At 31.3% G+C, this 21,451-nt stretch overlaps 2 protein-coding genes across 13 annotated transcripts in view; both read left to right on the forward strand.

Moving 5' to 3' along the window:
- Positions 1-21,451, forward strand: part of LOC137243612 (ecdysone receptor-like) — a 641,164-nt gene that overhangs the window by 314,529 nt on the left and 305,184 nt on the right. The window lies entirely within an intron of this gene.
- Positions 5,578-21,451, forward strand: part of LOC137243614 (ecdysone receptor-like) — a 223,266-nt gene continuing 207,392 nt past the window's right edge. For all 3 annotated transcript variants that reach the window (XM_067771496.1, XM_067771498.1, XM_067771497.1), the window contains exon 1: positions 5,578-8,008. In XM_067771496.1, the coding sequence (XP_067627597.1) occupies positions 7,645-8,008 (364 nt within the window). In that variant the 5' untranslated portion in view covers positions 5,578-7,644. The remainder of the gene's footprint in view (positions 8,009-21,451) is intronic.

A 21,451-nucleotide genomic window follows, 5' to 3' on the forward strand; every position in this document is an offset into this window, starting at 1 on the left:
AAATAGTTTTTTTAATTTAAAATTTATATTTTTATTGAGCTGAAAAATGCAAAAACGTGTTGCTAGGGCTCAAAAATAATTTTTTTTAATTTCTTCAGTTAAAAAAAAATTAGATTTATTGAAAAATAAATTTTTCTAATTTTTTTCGTTTCAAAAATGTAAAAAAAAAATTCATTGAAAAAATCAAGAAAAAATCAATATCAAAAACATGAAGACCGAGAGAAAGAAGAATCAAAGAATCAAGGTCCAATAAAAAAAAACTATTTATAAAAAAAAAAAACAAAAGTAATACAGAAAATTTTAAAATTAAAAAAAGTTTAATTAAGAAAAATTCTTAAGTTGAATACTTTGAAATACAATACAACATTTTTTTTCAAACTGAAATAAACATAAAAAACATGAAATAAAAAACTGTATAAAATTAAGGTACAATAAAAAGCTAAAATTATATTAAAAAAAAAAAAAAACAATAAACACTTTTTCAGTGACAAAAATATTTCAAAGAATTTACTATTTCAAAATTTTCTTAAAAAAGATTTTAAACGAGTTTTTCTAAAATCAACAAAATATAAAAACTAAATTTTACTGAAGCCCAGAAAAGCGTAAGCTATAAAAGCAAAAATATGCTTAAATTTAAATATTCGTAAGCAAAAAATTGTTTCAGAAACAATTTTGTGGGTCTATGAAATGCATTGAAACAAAAAAATAAAATATAAATAATTGATCATAAAATATAAAAAAGAAACTGTGGAACTGTACAAATTTAAATAATGCAAAATAAAAAAACAACCATATTTAATAAAATTGCATTTCAATGTGGAAAAACTAAGTACATTAATAAAACAAAAATTACAAAATCAATATACACAAAAATAAAATTAAAAAAAAGCTTAAACATTTAAAAATATAAATTTACTAAATTTAATTTAAAAAACTGTATTTTAAAATTCGATTTAAAAGATAAATCAATAAACTTAAAAAAGAATAGGTTTTGCTATTTGCCAGCTGCTGTCCATTTTCGTACGGCTCTTCGAAAAGACGAAAATATAAAACTAACAACACCACTTCACTGTAGCTAACTATGATTATCATCACACACGGGATACAAATTTAACCGCTGATAAAGATGTTTTCACTTCAAAAACCCTTAGTAATTATGGGGGTTTGTAGCACCTTCCGAGACCCTAGTTCAATTGGTGAGAAGCGCTAGCCGCTTATGTGCTATAAGCACACAAGGTAAAGACAGCAGACAGTTAGCGTGCGTGGAGAAAGTTACGGCCTAACAGGAAGATCAGAGGTAGAGACATAGATCGCAAGTGATAGCGATAGCCGGGAAAAGGTAACAAAAAATAAACGAGTTTATACATAAAGAAAAAGTGCATCAAGTATACAGTGCAACTCAGGCAAGCAAATAACCATTAGAGCTTGAGGCAATTATTCTCACTTACTCGCAAAATTAATGCGCTGCGAAGTGAGTAAAGGAACTATGCAGATGTTGCGTACGAAAAACGCCCCTTTAGCTGCTGATTTTTTCTCCCAAAACACGCCTCATCGCCCCCAAGATAGGCGTCTCGCTCGTCGTTACCACAGCATCCTTTTATACTGAACTTCGTCAACTTTTTATTTAAACGTTAATGGCGTCTGATATCTTTTTCTTCATCAAAATATTCACAGCATAACATTCCTTACACAAAGCACACTGTGCTCGAGTGGGTGGCAAGAAAGTTTGGCTGACTACCATTTGTTTGTTGTTGGCGTATGTGTCGGCATTTTGAAGATGCGTCTGGCATTTGAGCAATTTTGCCTCTTTTATCATTTTTTGCTTTTCTTACACAATCTGCCTTAAACTTGTTATCATCTACAGAAATGTGGCATGATGCATGTAAATAACTGTCTACTCAAGGTCTGTACGACAAAAACATAATAACAATAACCAGAAGCTGAGGAAAGCAACAACAAGACAAGCAATCATAATAATATAAATAAATAAAAGAGCAGCGACAGCACGAGCTGAACAAAATTATGCTAAAGGTTTGTTTAGATGGCTGTCTGGTGTGCAAAAACGCTGTATGGAAAGCAGAAGAAAGTCAGCGAGACACATCCATAAAATCTGCTTTTACAAAAATACAGACGATATGCGAAGAGGACAGAAGTAAAAATAAATAAGAATTTGAAATTAATAGTGCTTTCGTTTGATTGCGTCTGCAGAATGCGCATAGTAGGGGAGGACGCTTACACTGCAGGACTCATTTGTATGCGTAAAAGTAACGCAACGTAGACGTGAAATAATAAGAAAGTGAGAAAAATTTTTAAAAATAAAAACAACAAGTAAGGAAGGCTAAGTTCGGGTGTAACCGAACATTACATACTCAGTTGAGAGCTATGGAGACAAAATAAGGAAAATCACCATGTAGGAAAATGAACCTAGGGTAACCCTGGAATGTGGTTGTATGACATGTGTATCAAATGGAAGGTATTAAAGAGTATTTTAAGAGAGAGTAGGCCATAGTTCTATGGATGGACGCCATTTAGGGATATCGCCATAAAGGTGGACCAGGGCTGACTCTAGAATGTGTTTGTACGATATGGGTATCAAATGAAAGGTGATAATGAGTATTTTAAAAGGGAATGGGCTTTAGTTCTATAGGTGAACGCCTTTTCGAGAAATCCCCATAAAGGTGGACCAGGGGTGACTCTAGAATATGTTTGTACGATATGGGTATCAAATGAAAGCTGTTAATGAGTATTTTGAAAAGGAGTGATCCTTAGTTCCCTAGGTGGACGCCGTTTCGAGATATCGCCATAAAGGTGGACCAGGGGTGTCTGTAGTTGTACGATATGGGAATCAAATGAAAGGTGTTACTGAGCGTTTTAAGAGGGAGTGGGCATTAGGTCTATAGGTGGACGCCTTTTCGAAATGTCGCCATTAGGGTGGGCCAGGGGGGACTCTAGAATGTGTTTGTACGATATGGGTATCAAACGAAAGGTGTTACTGAGCATTTTAAGAGGGAGTGGGCATTAGGTCCATAGGTGGACGCCTTTTCGAGATATCGCCATTAGGGTGGGCCAGGGGTGACTCTGGAATGTGTTTGTACGATATGGGTATCAAATGAAAGGTGGTAATGAGTATTTTAAAAGGGAGCAATCCTTAGTTCTATAGGTGGACGCCTTTTCGAGATATCGCCATAAAGGTGGACCAAGGGTGACTCTAGAATGTTTTTACGATATGGGTATCAAACGAAAGGTGTTACTGAGCATTTTAAGAGGGAGTGGGCACTAGGTCTATAGGTGGACGCCTTTTCGAGATATCGCCATTAGGGTGGGCCAGGGGTGACTCTAGAATGTTTGTACGATATGGGTATCAAACGAAAGGTGTTACTGAGCATTTTAAGAGAAAGTGGGCATTAGGTCTATAGGTGGGCGACTTTTCGAGATATCGCCATTAGGGTGGGCCAGGGTGACTCTAGAATGTGTTTGTACGATATGGGTATCAAATGAAAGGTGGTAATGAGTATTTTAAAAGGGAGTAATCCTCAGTTCTATAGGTGGACGCCTTTTCGAGATATCGCCATAAAGGTTGACCAAGGGTGACTCTAGAATGTTTGTACGATATGGGTGTCAAACGAAAGGTGTTACTGAGCATTTTAAGAGGGAGTGGGCATTAGGTCTATAGGTGGACGCCTTTTCGAGATATCGCCATTAGGGTGGGCCAGGGGTGACTCTAGAATGTTTGTACGATATGGGTATCAAACGAAAGGTGTTACTGAGCATTTTAAGAGGGAGTGGGCATTAGGTCTATAGGTGGACGCCTCTTCGAGATATCGCCATTAGGGTGGGCCAGGGGTGACTCTAGAATGTTTGTACGATATGGGTATCAAAGGAAAGGTGTTACTGAGCATTTTAAGAGGGAGTGGACATTAGGTCTATAGGTGGACGCCTTTTCGAGATATCGCCATTAGGGTGGGCCAGGGGTGACTCTAGAATGTTTTTACGATATGGGTATCAAACGAAAGGTGTTACTGAGCATTTTAAGAGGGAGTGGGCATTAGGTCTATAGGTGCACGCCTTTTCGAGATATCGCCATTAGGGTGGGCCAGGGTTGGCTCTAGAATGTGTTTGTACGATATGGATATCAAATTAAAGGTATTGATGAGGGTTTTAAAAGCGAGTGGCCCTTAGATGTATATGTGAAGGCGTTCTCGCGATATCGACCAAATGTGGATCAGGTGATCCAGAAAATCATCTGTCGGGTACTGCTAATTTATTTATACATTCAATAACACTAACAGTATTCCTGCCAAGATTCCAAGGGCTGTTGATTTCGCCTTGTAGAACTTTTTCATTTTCTTTTACTTAATATGGTAGGTGTCACACCCATTTTACAAAGTTTTTTCCAAAGTTATATTTTGCGTCAATAAACCAATCCAGTTACCATGTTTCATCCCTTTTTTCGTATTTGGTATAGAATTATGGCATTTTTTTAATTTTTCGTAATTTTCGATATCGATAAAGTGGGCGTGGTTATGGTCGGATTTCGGCCATTTTTTATACCAAGATAATGTGAGTTCATATAAGTACGTGGGCTAAGTTTAGTAAAGATATATCAGTTTTTGCTCAAGTTATTGTGTTAACGGCCGAGCGGAAGGACAGACGGTGGACTGTGTATAAAAACTGGGCGTGGCTTTCACCGATTTCGCCCATTTTCACAGAGAACAGTTAGCGTCACAGAATCTATGCTCCTACCAAATTTCAAAAGGATTGGTTAATTTTTGTTCGACTTATGGCATTAAAAGTATTCTAGACACACTAAATGAAAATGGGCGGAGCCACGCCCATTTTGAAATTTTCTTTTATTTTTGTATTTTGTTGCATCATATCATTACTGGAGTTAAATTTTGACTTAATTTACTTATATACAGTAAAGATATTAAATTTTTTGTTAAAATTTGAATTTAAAAAATTTTTTTTTTAAAAAGTGGGCGTGTTTTTCATCCAATTTTGGTAATTTTTATTTAGCACATATATAGTAATAGTAGTAACGTTCCTGCCAAATTTCATCATGATATCTTCAACGACTGCCAAATTACAGCTTGCAAAACTTTTAAATTACCTTCTTGTAAAAGTGGGCGGTGCCACGCCCATTGTCCAAAATCTTACCAATTTTCTATTCTGCGTCATAACGTCAACCCATCTACCAAGTTTCATCGCTTTAACCGCCTTTGGCAATGAATTATCGCATTTTTTCGGTTTTTCGAAATTTTCGATATCGAAAAAGTGGGCGTGGTTATAGTCCGATATCGTTCATTTTAAATAGCGATCTGAGATGAGTGCTCAGGAACCTACATACCAAATTTCATCAAGATACCTCAAAATTTACTCAAGTTATCGTGTTAACGGACGGACGGACGGACGGACGGACGGACGGACGGACGGACGGACGGACGGACGGACGGACATGGCTCAATCAAATTTTTTCTGGATCCTGATTATTTTGATATATGGAAGTCTATATCTATCTCGATTCCTTTATATATGTACAACCAACCGTTATCCAATCAAACTTAATATACTCTGTGAGCTCTGCTCAACTGAGTATAAAAAAACAATAAGAAGACTTTAAGCGTGTAGAATTCTTTAGAAATGCAGAAAAAATATAGTAAAAGAAAAAGCAAACATTAACTAAAAAAGTTCAAATTTCCTAGAACTTCTATTAAAGAAGTAAAAGAATCATAACGATTTTGAAATATTTAGGAGACAACAGAAAAGATTTTGTTAAAGCACTAAACCAACTACTAGGATGAGTAACTTAATAATGATTCGATAAGCTTAATACCAAAAAAAATTAATTTTAATAATCCGAAATGTAAGACTAAGAGCAATGAATATCAAATAAAAAATATAAATAAAGGGTTTTCATGGAGTCTTTCTTTAAAACTGTCTAATGACGTTCAATGAACACGTCAACCTTGAGCTTAAGTTTTTCACACCACACACAAAAGTTATAGGTGACCGACTCAAAAAAAGCACAAGAAAATAATGTCTAGATTGATTTTAATTGTTTTGAGCATAATTTTAAACATCGATTCTAATTGTGAAACTTTGAGTTTTCTTCAAAACTAAGCGATTTAAAAAAAAACTATAACTTTTCAAGCGAAATAAAACACTAAAAAAAGAACTGTTACGAAAAAAGTTATAAAAAAAAAAATAAAAAAGATCTATTTAATAAAAAAAATAATTTGATAACTTTAATTTTCTAAAAAAAAAATAATTGGTTTCGCAATAAAAAAAAAAATAATAATTTTATATTTAAAAAACATTGAAATATTACTTCTCAAGCTTCAAAACAAACACATATAAATAATTTCTTACTTTCAAAAAAATTTAAAATTAGAGAAAATATATATTTCAAATTTAGATAACAGAAAAAAATTAAACAGAAATTAAGTAATTAAAAAAATATTTCACAAAAAATAAAAGTAAAAAATAAACATATATTTTGAATTTAGGTAAGAGGATACAATCTTAATATATGTGTTTTAAAAATTCTTTGATAATGGAATCAAACGGAAAACATTTGAGTAAATTCGATTTAAATCAAATAAAAAAAATAATAAAAATAAGATAAAATTAAACAATTTAAAAAAAAACCTGAAAAATTATAACATTCAAATTAAAAACAAAATCAAGATTCATGAGAAAAAAATGTATTTTAAACTTTAGATAAAACAATACAATCTTAATTATATTTTAAAATTTCTTGATAGTTTAATCGTTCAGTTTGCTAAAGAAATATAATCAAAAAATAAAATAAAAAATGTTTCCATATTAAAAACAATTTGAAAAAATGCAAGCTTAAAAAATTTACATATGTATATAACAGAAAATACTAAACTTAATGAAATATAAATGGAATTAAAAACAAATTTGTTTTGACTAAATAATTTCAAAAAATCTCAAATCAAATTTACAAAAAAAAAAAAAATAAAATAAGTAAAAATATATATTTTATGTTTTAAAATTATTTAGTTTGTACAGACTTTAATGTTTAGTAAAACAAAGAAGCATATGAATTTCAATAACAAAAAATAATTGGTATTAAAATTGCATACCAAAAGAATGCATTACAAAAAAATAATAAAAAACATCAAATTCAATCCCTTTTTAGAGCTAAAATACAACTCCCAAAAACTATTAACCACTTTCAAGCTACAAAACTAAACTAAAGCCTTCAGTCAGCTCAAAAAAAAAAATACCTCTCCAAAACTCCTTGAAAATGCTTCTTATACTCTGCCAGAGTTACCTGCACAAAACAAAAAAATTAAAAAAAAAATAATAAATAATCACAACAAACCAAACACACAAAAATGGCCTTAAATAATAATATGGAAGATAAAAAAAAAAATGTATTAAAAAATTAGCAAAGCACAAAATTAAAAAAAACCAAAAAGTTTTATTTTGTACAAAAACCAAAAAACCTGCTGTTTCTGCAGCAACAACCTCAGTTTACCAAAAAGTACATGAAATCAAAAAAAAAAGCTCCCAACAACCAAGCAACTACCTTTAATAAATAAGTAAAATTAAAAAAAAAAAAATAAAGTTAAAAATATTTTTAGATTAAAAATGGTAACAAAAAAATAAATTTAAATGGATTTGTACTGTTATCAACCAACTCCACCCGCCTCACTTATGGATTATCCCGTTGGCTTGCCGCATCAATTGCAAAATAGCAATGGCGGCGGCGGCAACAATGGTCTCAACAATGGCGGTGCCGGCATCAATAATACAAACATCTATTTCAATAATATTTATACGAATGGCAACAACACCAACAACAACAATAATAATAATATAAACGGCACCAACAATAATAATAATAACAATAGCAACAATCACTATAATCATCATAGCAATAGTGATAGCTCATCGGTTACGACCACAACAACAACAGCAACGAATTTCGGTGATTGTATTGGTTTGGAGCGTGGATTCGATTTTTACAACGATAGAGGTAAATATACACATATGCTTACTACTTTTACATATGAAATATTTTATTATCAAAGTTTTTTTTGTTCAAACATTTTTAACAGCATTTTTAAGTTTGGCAAACAAAATTTGCAATGTACCTAAAAATTGTTAGTAATACAAAATCATTAGCCAAACAAACGAAATGCATTGCAAGTAAACATGTTTAATGCGCTTTTCATTAGCGTAATTGTTTTTCTATAAGCCAAATACACTCTCCTTTTAATTAGCTGCTGACTTTTGTTGACAGTGGTATGCACATTTTCACGCTAGTTAATTTTATTATAGCTTACATTAAGCGGATTTTTTTGTATTTTTTGTAAACAATAATAAACTCTTTTGTCAATATTTCTCTCTGTGAAAGCAGGGTTAGTAACATCTAAATGTGAAAAATTACTAAATTTGCACAGGGCGATCGACATGCTTCTGAATTTCACTTCTTCATCGACGGCTTTTCGGGAGCTAAGTTGTATTGCTATTTCACATCGTATGTGGGGAATTTTTTAGGCTCGTTCAACAGAACTTGATCAGTGACATTGGATTTTCTAGCATTGCATTATTAGCAATGCTACCGCTGTTCACTATGATATAAATTTTATTTATAGGTATTTAATTAATGAGACAGGCTCATATTGCTTTATACAATTGCATTTGTTATTGCTATAAGAGAAAAATTGAAAAATTTGGGTACGGCGATGACAACTTGAACTGTGTCTGAAGATCACTTCTCCATCAGCCGGCGTTTTGGGTGTAGAGTTTTGAACTCGAAGTCTTCTGCATTCACACGGGGTGTAAAGTTAGGTGCCTCTATGCACTCAGCCATATGAACGCACAATTAGGTACATTTATACTACATGTTTTTAATCCACATTTTGGGGAATATTTTGTGGGTCGCTCAAAAGAACTTGAGTGACATTGCATTTTCTAGCAGTTAACAATTATCAATGCTTCCGCTTTTCACTTTTATATCAATAATTATTATAATTTTTTGAGTTTTTTATTATTCTCGGAAAATTAAGGTAACTTTCGGAGTTTTGTTTTTTGCTCATGAAATAATAGCTTTTTCTAAGTTTTTTACAACGTTCGAAAACTAACAAGTTTTTCCCTTGCTTCTTATATCTATCAAAATGAATATGAAAGTTATTCTCTGAAATTTTCATTTTGCTCGTAAAATAACAGTTATTTTTTAGCTTTTTATTTTACTCGGCAAATAAAAATAATTTTTTGAATTTTTAATTTCGCTCGGAAAATAAAAGTTAATTATTAAGTTTTTATTTTGCTCGAAAAATATATATTCTATTTTGAATTCTTTATTTCACTCGGAAAGTTAGAGTTACTTTATGAGATTTTTAATCTCGCTCAAGAAATAATAGTTATTATTCATGGCTCAATTATATGGTTGGCTCATTTCATCAGCTGATATTATTTTTGTCATTGCATGGTCGATGGGATTGTCAAAAGGAGATGGCAAACGCAAAATGAAACCAACACATTCAAAACATTTCCTTACTACACACAAAAACTGCTAAGATTTCTGTTTTCATTTCATTCCATTCGCATAACACCAACACGTAGATTTTGACAATCTGAACTAACATATTTTGTTTTTGTACAGATGAGCCAACTATATAGTTAAACCATGACATTATTTGAGTTTTTTATTTCGCTAAGAAAATAAAATTTATTTTTGAAGTTTATAATTCCGCTCAGGAAATAATGGTTAATTTTTCTTGAAAACTTTCTTTCGAAGAGTTGATCCTCGGTTATCTTTTTATATAATATTTACAATGCATCTCGTTTGTTTAAGCATATTTTTATAGTTTTTTTCTATTATCGAACAAAGTATTTATTTGTTAAACATTTTTTTTTTTTCATTTTGTTTTTAAGTATTAAAACTCTCCGCAGTCCTTTAATTGGTTGACATTTTTAAGAATTCTTATTTATTCATAATTCGAACATTGGACTTTCAAGTCGAACTTTAATTAAATAATTTACGCTTTTAGATAAAGATTGTGTTAACTTTTTTTCATTGTTTATTTAGTTTTTGATAAACGTTTGGTTAAATTTGTTTTTTTGTTTTATAGCTTGTGTGATTGAAAATACTTTTTTTTAGTTTTTATGTTTTAGTTATTCCTACTATACATTTTTCTATAATCACAGTGAATTTTTGTCAGTATACATACATATATACGTATTTGTTTATTTATAACTTGGCATTGGAAGATTAATATTTTGGTAAATCCCATAAATTATTATTTTTGTTTAATTAAGCTGACAACCAGTTAGATTGCTTTTGCATTAGTTAATTGGTTATGGTTTGTTCGAAAATAAATATACTCGACGCTTAGAAGAACCTTTGATGGTAAGCTGGAATTAGGCTTTTTCAAAACTAAAGTGGGATGTCAAACCAGGTTTTTGCTGCTAAATCGTAGCGAGAAACAAAAAAATTAACAAACAATAAAAATCAATAAACACTTTAAACTTTAAATCAATAAACGAATAAAGTTGCAGCTTAAATATTCTTATGCTTGATGTATGAGTTAATGCACCCCTCTGCTCCAAAAAACAAAGCGCGTTCGGTGTAAAATTCGTCCTTTGGATGAATACGTTAATAAGATTATAAATGGAAAATCTTGTATTCAAAAAACGTGTTGCACCTACGCTAATAGCGGCGTTGAAAATTCATCAATTAGAAAATTTATTAGTGGTACGAATAAGGGAGTTGTGAATGAATAACTTCAGAAAGACGAATCGATAGTTTAAAATTTTTAACGCAAAATTTTCCTTTTTTAGTTTACCTGCATTTCCCTGAAAATGCCATCAGCTAAAAATTCAGCCTTTTGATGTATTTATTTATAAGATCATAAATAAAATATCATGCCACAAAAATTAATTTTTGATACATTAGAAATCATTTATTGAAAAAGATGAAATACATCCATTAGAGAAATACAAATAAATAAATTCATAGAGCTAAGGTATACTAGAGTTCATCTGTTCTATGAAATTTTTTTGGGTTCGTCAAATCGATGAATATCAATTACTTAAATACTTGATGAATTTCAGCATATGATTTAAGTTCATCAATTCAATATTTAATCACATTTCATATATTTGTGATAGAAATAAGTAAGTTTCGTCTATTGAAGGAATGCTTGGTTATTAACCCAAATGACAAATAAACGAGGCACAATTACACCCTTTTGGAAGAAGTATGTTTAAAGAAAGCTATCAAGTTCATTAATTTGATGAATACTTGTATGGTTGGTGCTTTTTGTACTTCCGCTCAGACAAAATCTTTTTGAAACTATTTCCTTTTGTTTTCGTTGCAAAATTGGTAATTGATTTTGGCATTCATTATTCGGATGAATATTTTTTGTTTCGATGACTTCTTTATATGGTCATTACGCTATAGCCAAAATAGTGGCGTACAGCAACAATTAAAAGAAATGTGCTGTTTTTTGTCCGTTACAAGGGTAGCGACTCGGGATTTTGGCATTCATTACTTGGATTTATATATTTAGTTTAGCTGATTGTTCTATGTATTACGGTGAAAAATTGTGTAGCACAACTATACCTTTTTCAAAAAGTGTTCAGTTTTTATCTCTGAACAACCATTCAGCATTCATATCTTTAATGAGAAGTTATAAATTCATCTATTGGATGAATAAGTATTTAAATTTTTTAAAAGTGGGACGCAAAAAAAGGTGGGCATGTTTCTTCTTACTATTATTGTTGTGTTGCTTTTATAAAGCGAGTACATCTTTTTATAACTTTAAGTTTTTATAAGACCATTCTTTTAATTGTCTGCATATTGACCTTAAACCTCGACACTGAGCTTATCTACAGTCAACTTAAATCGCTTTGGTTATTCGTTAGTCAGCATCATGTGTTCATCTATTGAATATTTTTCATTTTGAATTTTTAAGGTTGTTTTACGCACAATTTTTTTTAACTTAAAAATATGATTTATCTAAGACGTTTTTTTTTATTCTGCCTTGGCTTCTCACTCATTTTTATTTATTATATTATATTATTATTTTTTTTAGTTGTCTTATCTGCAGATCTCATGATTTGGTATCTATTTTTAAGGTAGTTCCTCAATTCTTCAATTATTTGTTTTTAAGACCATTCATTAATTTCAAAATCTTTGATCTCTTCGCCGCCAATTCTCTAACAGATAAGTTTGTCTTATCTTCCACAAAGCTAAACTCATCTTTCTTTTTAGTTTTTTTTTTTTACCTCCTCACATAAAATTTCTATTCCCTTGTTTCCCTACAATTTCCTTTCTTATTACTTATTAACCAACTGCCAACATTAATTATCGCCGTCAACGCTGCAGACACATTTTAATTATGTGCAATATTTTATCGTTTTTTCTCATCGCCTTCATAAAGTTTGCTTCTACAAGTGTTCTTCTACATCTCATATGCAGCAGCGAGAAAATGTAGCAGTGACAATTTTTATAAAATTTCTTCAATTAAATTTGTATGAAAAAGCTTTCATGAGTTTTGTAACTGAAACTATGCAAATCCCCAAAATGTTTCACGAGCAAGTTTTATAAAAATTGCAAACTTCTTACTTAGTGCTCTCTGCGTTTTTTTGCGCATACAATTTTGTGGCGCAATCAATTTTAGTCCAGCAAAGAACATGTTATATATCTCTACAAACTTGCATGGATTTTTAACAATTTTTTTTATGAAGGGTGTTTTATATTTCCATCCATACGAAGGGAACATGTTCTTAGTTTTCATATGGGAGGAAAATTCACACTTCGGAAAAAATTGCCAAAAATCAATGCTAATTTTGAGAGATCTATTAACTGTATTTAAACTAAAATTGGGTGGGTCACAAAATTGCACACTCAAAAAAATTTAGAAAACGCTGAAAAAAAATATTCTAAATTTTTGTAAAATTTTCATCAATTTTCAAATTTTTTCGAAAGTATTGTGACGAATATTAGTGACACAAAGTAATACTCACCTCACTAGTTTGATTCTAAGTAAATGAAGCCACAACAACAATAAAGCATGCAGTCACTTGTATCTACATAAACGAATCAATCATTATGTCTACACATATGTACGTGCACGCAGAGGAGAGAGACACATGCATATATCTTATCTGAGATGCTCACAAAAGTAGGCAATAATTTGTGCAAGTACCACTCACATATGCACGCGCATATGAGAAGATATAAACATAGTTATAGCTGGTAATTTTATAGCTGGTAACTAAATTATAGAAATAGAAACGCCTAGAAATATGCCAACGAGGAAACCAAACAGTATAAAAGCAGCACCAGCTGAGGCACGATGAATCAGTTCGATTTAAGCACGCTATCTGTCGAGAAGTAGTAGTGTTATTGTGAAGTACTTGAATAAAGGCCATTTTGCATTATTGAATAGTGGAGTTATTTATTCAACAGTTTAGGATTCGAACGTTAGTAGAAGGTTGCAAATAAGAGGAATTTCAGTAAATTCGTTACAGTATTTTTGATATTATTTTGCATAGTTTCAGTTACAAAATTCATGGAAGTTTAGTTTTAAACTAGCGAAAATAATAAGGAGAAATTAAAGTGAAGAAATTTTTTCAAAAATTTACACTCGTGTTCGCTGCTGTATGTACACATTTCGTTTGACTGTGGATTTGTACTTTAATTTATTTAACCAGCGAAAATTGAACTCACCCACACATATTCAAATCCTGAACTTCAAAAGCTTACAAGCAATAAAATATCTACTTTTAGTGTTACTCATACGCCATATAGCGCTACGCAGTTTTCTTACAGCTTTTGTGCTATGTTATCGCACCTACCGCCCAATTCTTTATAAGCAGTATTGTTGTTGTTGTTTCTTCAACTTAATTTCATTTTTTCTGTGGTGTTTGAAAAATTCGCCTCTGGAGACATGTTTTATCGCTAACATCATTGAAACTTTGAATGACACCAGAACAGGATACGCGTTTTGCTTTACCGTCGCCGGTTTTTTAGTACTTTTATATTTGATTTTATTTTGCTTAATACTACTTCTTTTTTCCATGTTAGTTGCCTGTGCGCTATTTTCACATGTTAATTATAATTAATTGCTTTCTTTGCGTTCATACTCAGCATTGCTTGGATGTTCGTTTTTTTTTTTGTTGTGTAGCTCTACTAAACCCCTCAACACTAACTACTGTGGGGTGCTCTTTGACATTTGCTTGTCATGTTTTTTTTGCCTTAGCATTGACTTACCAGCTAACAAGTCAACCTACGTTAATTTTTCATTTATAAGACTTTAAGCTTCCATCAAATCTGTAATTACGTATACGCCATGTAGCTCCAACGCCATCTATTAAGCCTTTGCTGTACTACATTCGCTTTTATCAGCGTTACTTCGTCAATCCATAATTATTGTCAACTTGCTTGTAAGCTCTCTTGTGGCTGTTAATTTGCTTGCCTCCCTGACTTTGCTAATAATATTAGTTAGTTCCTTCTCTTTTCCTTAAGTGTCCTTCAATTTTCCTTTGTTTGCTGGTTAATGAGATTTTTTCACTCATTTACAGAAATTTGTTTTTATTGCTTTTATAGCGTAAAAATTATGGGCTTAGTGTGGGTAGCAATTGATTTGAAGCTCTGTTCAGCTTTTGTTTGTATTCGGTTTGCTCTTTTTCTGTATAATATTTCTTAAACAGTCATAACTTTGTCAAAAAACAAGTTGCAAACATTAAAAGTTGTAATACAACTTTGTTGTTGTAAAATTAATAAATCGCTCTCAATCAATTTAACACGAAATTTTTTCTCAACAACTTTTATGTGCTGAAAAAATTATGTTTAAAATTTATCCAGTACTTTGTTTTTGTTGCATATTCGTGGTGGGGAAGCTAGACGCGAAGGTAATTACTTACCTTACCGAAGGTTTTGGTGAGTGTTATCAAAGTTGATGGTCCTTTGCTGGATATAGATCCATTATGTTCCGGTAACAAGCACCATTAAGGTACTAGCCCGACCATCTCCAGAACGATTTAGTATGACCACGTTGAACTTTGTAGGCCATAATGACCATCCCCTTGTTACAGGATGAACTTGGGGTCACCACAGCCTTGCCTGCTAAATATGTGTATGATACATTCATGTTTGTTACAAGATTCGCCTCGCACAGATAAGGTTGAAAATTGGGTTGCAGAAACTGTGCATTGTGCGTATCAATCCCTTGAATCCCTATATGTCAGAGATTTCTTAGCTAGGTTTAACACAACCAGACAGAGTTGTTAATATAATAAAGAATTTAAGGAGTCTCTGCTTTTGATAAGCTGTCCATACTTTGCAAAAAGAGGCTTCCGAAAGTTTTTAGGCGTGTTCCTATCTATAACTGGAACTTAACCGCAGAAAGAGTGTTACAATTTCTGTGTTAGTTGCATATGTCTTTACAGCAAAGGTCTTTATGCGAGATGCACTCCCCTTTTTCATGAGTGCCTGTAGCCAAGTCAAGTCTGACTGCTATAAATTTATAGGTGTCGGTACTAGATCAACAAAGAAGACTGTTTGACCTTTTTCCCAATGTGGTTGCACAAGTAGTCATAGAATACTGTTGGGCATACTGTTACACATAGGCTTACTAGATTGCTTCTATAATTTTTTTTTAAAATAATTTTTACTACATTTTAAAAATGGTTTTCAAAAAAAATTTATACATAAATTATATTTTCTTGTTGGGTCAATTTCATACATTTTTGCTGGGTTGAAGTCGGACGTGCGATAAATGAGAGGGCAAAACTAAAATTTCATCTATGCGTTTCGACGATCAGACTCCCTGAAGAAGACGTATAAGCGCAAAACCTCGTGGTCGGGAAAAGAAAGATGTACCTTTGTCATTTATCTTATTACTTTAAACGAGCAATTCTTGTTTGTTTGTATAGCCGAACGATCTCGGGAACGGCTCAACCGATTTAAATGAAATTTGGCACAGAGATAATGTATCACCTTCTAAGACTTTCTATCTAGGTGTTGCCACTCAGAATGTTTCACAAGGCTGCCACCTATTCGAAATTAAAAAAAAAATTGCATGAGATATGCCGATATGGATATCAAACGAAAGGTATTTCACTCCGCATTATAAAAGGGACATTTTTGAGCAGGGTTGCCATTTAGGGTTGCCATTTAGGGTTGCCATTTAGGGTTGCCACCTATTCCAAATTAAAAAAAATGTATGAGATATACCGATATGGGTATCAAACTAAAGGTATTTCACTCCGCATTACAATAGGAACATTTTTGAGTAGGGTTGCCATTTGGGGTTGCCACCTATTCGAAATAAAAAAAATTGCATGATATATGCCGATATGGGTATCAAACGAAAGGTATTTCATTCCGCATTGATATAGGGACATTTTTGAGCAGGGTTGCCATTTAGGGTTGCCACCTATTCGAAATTAAAAAAAAATTGCATGAGATATGCCTATATGGGTATCAAACGAAAGGTATTTCACTCCGCATTGCAATAGGGAAATTTTTGAGCTGGGTTGCTATTTAGGGTTGCCACCTATTCGAAATTAAAAAAAAAATTGCATGAGATATACCGATATGGGTATCAAACGAAAGGTATTTCACTCCGCATTTCAATAGGGAAATTTTTGAGCAGGGTTGCCATTTAGGGTTGCCACCTATTCGAAATTAAAAAAAATTGCATGAGGTATGCCGATATGGACATTTTTGAGTAGGGTTGCCATTTAGGGTTGGGGTAGCTTGACGAAATAGTACTCTATTTACTCATATTCTATTAAAGCTTTAAAGGAGAACATTAAAGTTAAAAATCGTCGTAAAAAATCTTACACATGATTCGACTTAATTTTAAATAATTTTCTTTTAAATGAATAATTGCAATTTCCCATAGATTAATATTAGAAAGATTTCTCAGCACAACGAAACGTTGCCGAGTAAAGCTTGGTCGGCAAGGTACTTTGCCATTAAGCAAAACAAATTTTAGGCAATATTTTTTAAAACATTTTTTCAGTAATTCTTTTTGTTTAAATGTTTAGTACGTTTTTTACGGGTTTCATACAAAATAGCTATGAACTTTCTTTTGCAAACTTTTGTAGACATTTTTTAAAGAATTTTTAGATATTTTATTTTGCTTATAAGATTTTTTAGTAAATCATTTTAGTACTCGTATTGAAAAAAAATTAAATTTTGAATATATTTTGATTAAATTTGTACGTAAAAATGTTTGCCAACTTTTTTTTAGTACATTTGTTTGGCATATAATACATTTCATACAATTTTTTTAGTACTTTTTTACATTAGTTCATTGTATAACTTTTTTTTAGTTTTTAGTACATTTTTGGAAAAAGGTTTGCGCACACTATTTTTGTATAACTTTTATCAGTAACTAGTTACATTGTTTTTTAAACTTTGCATTTATTTGGTGTACATATTTTTTAGTAAATTTTTGGAGCATTTTTTTTAAACGTATTTCTATATGCTTTTTCAAATAAGTGCTTGAAAACATTAAAATGAAGCAAACAATTATGTAAAAAAAAGTTTGCTTGTAAAAAAAAATTTTTTTGTTTATAATAAGCTTTTCAAACAAATATTTTAAAATGCAGTTTTTTGTTGGACATTTTTTTCGGTAATTTTTTTAATAAAAAAAGTTAAAACATTTTCCATAAATTTTTAATTTAAAAAAAACAAATATTATCTAGGTTTTACGTATTTATATCTCACATGTAACGAAGTTTTTTTTAAACAAAATTTGAAATTTTCTTTTTTAAAACCTATTTCTATTTCAAAATATTTGTTTGAAAAGCTTATTATAAAGCAAACAATTTTGTGAAAAAAAAAATATTTTGCTTTGTAAAAAAAATGTTTGCTTTATATATACAATAATAAATATTTTCAAATGTATATAGAAATATTAAAAAAAAAAAATTTTTTTATTTGGTGAAAAAAACTTGGAAAAAATGTTACAAAGTTGGAAATACTATAGCATCAATTTTAAAAAAATTTCCATAAATCGTATTAAAGATTTATACTCAAAATATAAGCAAACATGTTTTAAAATTAGTACTAAAAATTTATGCAAAAAATGTATGTAAAAAATTTTTTAGTTTTTTGTTGCAAACTTTTTCGGTAATAATGTAATGTTGCAAACTTTTTCGGTAATAATGTTAATGTATTGTGAATAAAAGAAAAATGTATTTGTTAATAAAAAAATTTAAAACATTTTCCATAAATATGTGCTTTCCTCATTTGTAAAACCAAATATTATCTAACTTTTACGTACTCATATCTTACAAGTCTCGAAGTTTCTCTAACTCACAACATTTTTCAATTTCTATAATAATTTCGTAAACGCAATTTACACCTCCACACATTGCAAAATATGCAATTGTAATTTTTATTTACCAATTCAATTAGCGAAAATGTTGTGCTTAGTATAAAAGTAGCACAGAAGTTGTCATTGAAATAGGTATTTCATTTACATATGCATACATATACTTTTACTATTTTTAAAATAAATACAGATTCTAAGATAAAATGAAAAATTCAATGAACAATCCAGCTCTTATCTGTCAACTAAAAGTTGCTACGCATAAATTTAAACCGATCACGCTTTGCAAATTTAGTTAAGTTTCTTATTTCACATTTCATATGCGCATAAATTGATTTTTTTTAAATCGTTTTTATTTTTATTTTTGTAACTTCTAAGCTTTCTTTGAACTGCTGCCTTGCTATTTTATGCTCATAAATTTTCGCCGAAATTTGCATATTTGACAGTTGCTATGGTGATTGTGCAACATGGTGGAGGATTCGCATATTTATTTGCTGTGTATAAGGACCGATGTTTGTGTATGTGTGGGTGTGTGGTTTTTATAGTGCCCAAAGCAGCTTCTGTGCTAAAAAAAATAGTCTAATAGTGAGGTTGATACGGCATAATCATTTAATTGAATTTTTCGGGCTTCTGAAAATTATTATTTATTTTATTTATAGGGTGCTTTGTGCTTGAAGGGTCTAATATATTGCATATGAAAGAATTTATTAGTTATGAAATAAGAGAAAATTTGCTTACAGTGCCCTTCGTGATATAGTGGGTGTAGCATTTATTTAAAAAAAAACCGTCATTGGTACCTGTTTTTCATTATTTATTTACCAAATCGTCAGCTTTGAAGGCTGTCCAGTATAAATTTAAACTCCAAACTACTCTTCTAAGCACCCTGTATTTATTACAGCTCAATTAAAAAAAAAAAAACAACATTAAGGGAGTTGAGCATTTTGTGTATTTGGTGTTGGAAACGTTGCTATTGCAAATGAAAGCTGCGGATCGTGAACAACTTTTTTTCGTTTTAAATTTTTTCTTTGCATATTTTGTTTTGTTTTGAAAATTGTTAATTTGCTATTCAAAATTGAAAAAAAATAAACTATGGTTTTTGATGTTACGTATATGCCGTGACGTAGCAAATGCATAGCCGTATATTTTTTTGGCGTTTTGTGAAAAAATACTACACCAGTTTGCAAATACAATGATGCTATACCATATGCACAAAATCCTGAATTCCCTTATTATTAATTTTCAAAAAGGGCCACAATAACTATTAATTTCCTTTGCTTGCTTTTCTGCTTTTGAGATACAAATATCGACTTATCAGAATAAATTTTAATTTTCTTTAGTTTTGTAAGGTTTCGAATCTTGCTTTTTACACTGAAGACCGAACTAGAAGCGTTAGTATAATACAAACACAGAATGTTGTCAGAGTGCCAGCAGAGTGCTTGAAGCCTGTAAAATATATGAAAACAAATATCACTTTACGCCTAGCATAGCTTCACGCAAGCACTGTGCTCTCAGTCTTGGATTTCAAGGATTTTCACAGACTCACTGAAGAAGATGCAAAAAAGCTCCAAAACGCTTATTATGAAAAACGAGCACCAAATCGTATGAATTATTTTTTTGATGTTTAAGTCCACTATCGAAATTTTTTATCCACACCCAATTCATATGATACAAGTTTTCTCGAATTCGCTAAACAAAGCAGGCCTGATAGTTTGTTTATAAATTTCTGAAAACCCTCTTCCTGAAATATTGCATACTTTTTGGCTGCTGAAGGCTAAAAGGTTACCCTTTGCTGCACTCACAATTTTCATTTTTGCCATTTTAGGGAAAACTAAGCAAATATGAAAAAGTTGTTGTGCCTTTCGCAGGTTTTTAGTAGTATTGCCTCTATTGTGCGCCTAAAAATATAAAAGTTAGCCTAAATTTTTAATTTTTATACAATTTCCTATTTGCTAGTTCTAGTACAGGAAAAGGATAATTTTTATAGCATGTAAGATGACAAATCGGTATACATGACATCCTAGCAAAACTCACAATCTATATTGAGTGTACCTTGGCGACCTCTCATGGGCTCTTAGGTTGAACTGGCTGATCAGTAAAGACCTCGGGCTCATATCTTTGCTAATGAGTGAAATCAAGCTTTCTTTTAGCAAAATACGTAAAAGAGCACCTGAAAGTAGTCCAGGTATTAAGAATTAATAAAATAACTTCCTTAAATATGCAGAAAGGACTTATTTCACGCATAGTTTTAGCTGAAAGCCTTAAAGTATTCTAAAAAATACGTCAATTAAAAAAATTAAGAGCCTCATATTTTTGATGGAAACCTGATTAATGTGCATCTTCAGTGTAATTTTTCGTTCTTCGTGACAAATTAGAAAGCATTACAGTAGTTTTGGGATTATAAGTCAATATTTTATACAAAAGCTTATTCTAAATTTCTAAGCAACTCAGGGAAGCAGACGAGAAGTGGACATAAGGAACTGATTTTCTAGTACTTAGCTTCTTTAACTCAGGCATGCTTAACGAACGAAACGATATCATTTCGTTACGATAATCAACGCTAATAAACGAAACGAAGTCACTTATACTCCTCATACACAATACTTCAGCAACCGCCTGAAAGTATACTACATTTTTAAGCAACCCAAAATAACTGGCAGAAACTGGACATATGAAACTATTTCTTCAGGGCTGCGCTCCTTTAACTCAACTTTTTACACAGTAACCGTCGTCGTTTAGTGAGCGCCTAAAATTATACCTTTTATATTGTAAAAAATAAAAAATGATGCAGATATATGACTTCGAAGTTGTATATTTGCATTATTCAACGTTGATTACGTAAAAATATGGACCCGTATTTGAGGCCCGACCCAATAAGCACAAGTTCAGGCGCCTAAAAATATACTACACAAATGTTTGTCTTGAAATACATATTTGAATGCGCGTATGTTAATACGTATAATACGTGTGATGTGAGCAATGCATTAAACCTACTTCACAATTTCGTCACCTTTTAAGTGCTGTGTCCAAAAAATATCAAATATAACAACAATAATATTCGACCTATGACTTAAATTTCATATTGCATTTTTTCTTATTTTTTAAAACAAATTTTTTTTGGT

This window comes from Eurosta solidaginis, chromosome 3 (assembly GCF_040869045.1).
Source record: "Eurosta solidaginis isolate ZX-2024a chromosome 3, ASM4086904v1, whole genome shotgun sequence".
NCBI classification, from domain to species: domain Eukaryota; kingdom Metazoa; phylum Arthropoda; class Insecta; order Diptera; family Tephritidae; genus Eurosta; species Eurosta solidaginis.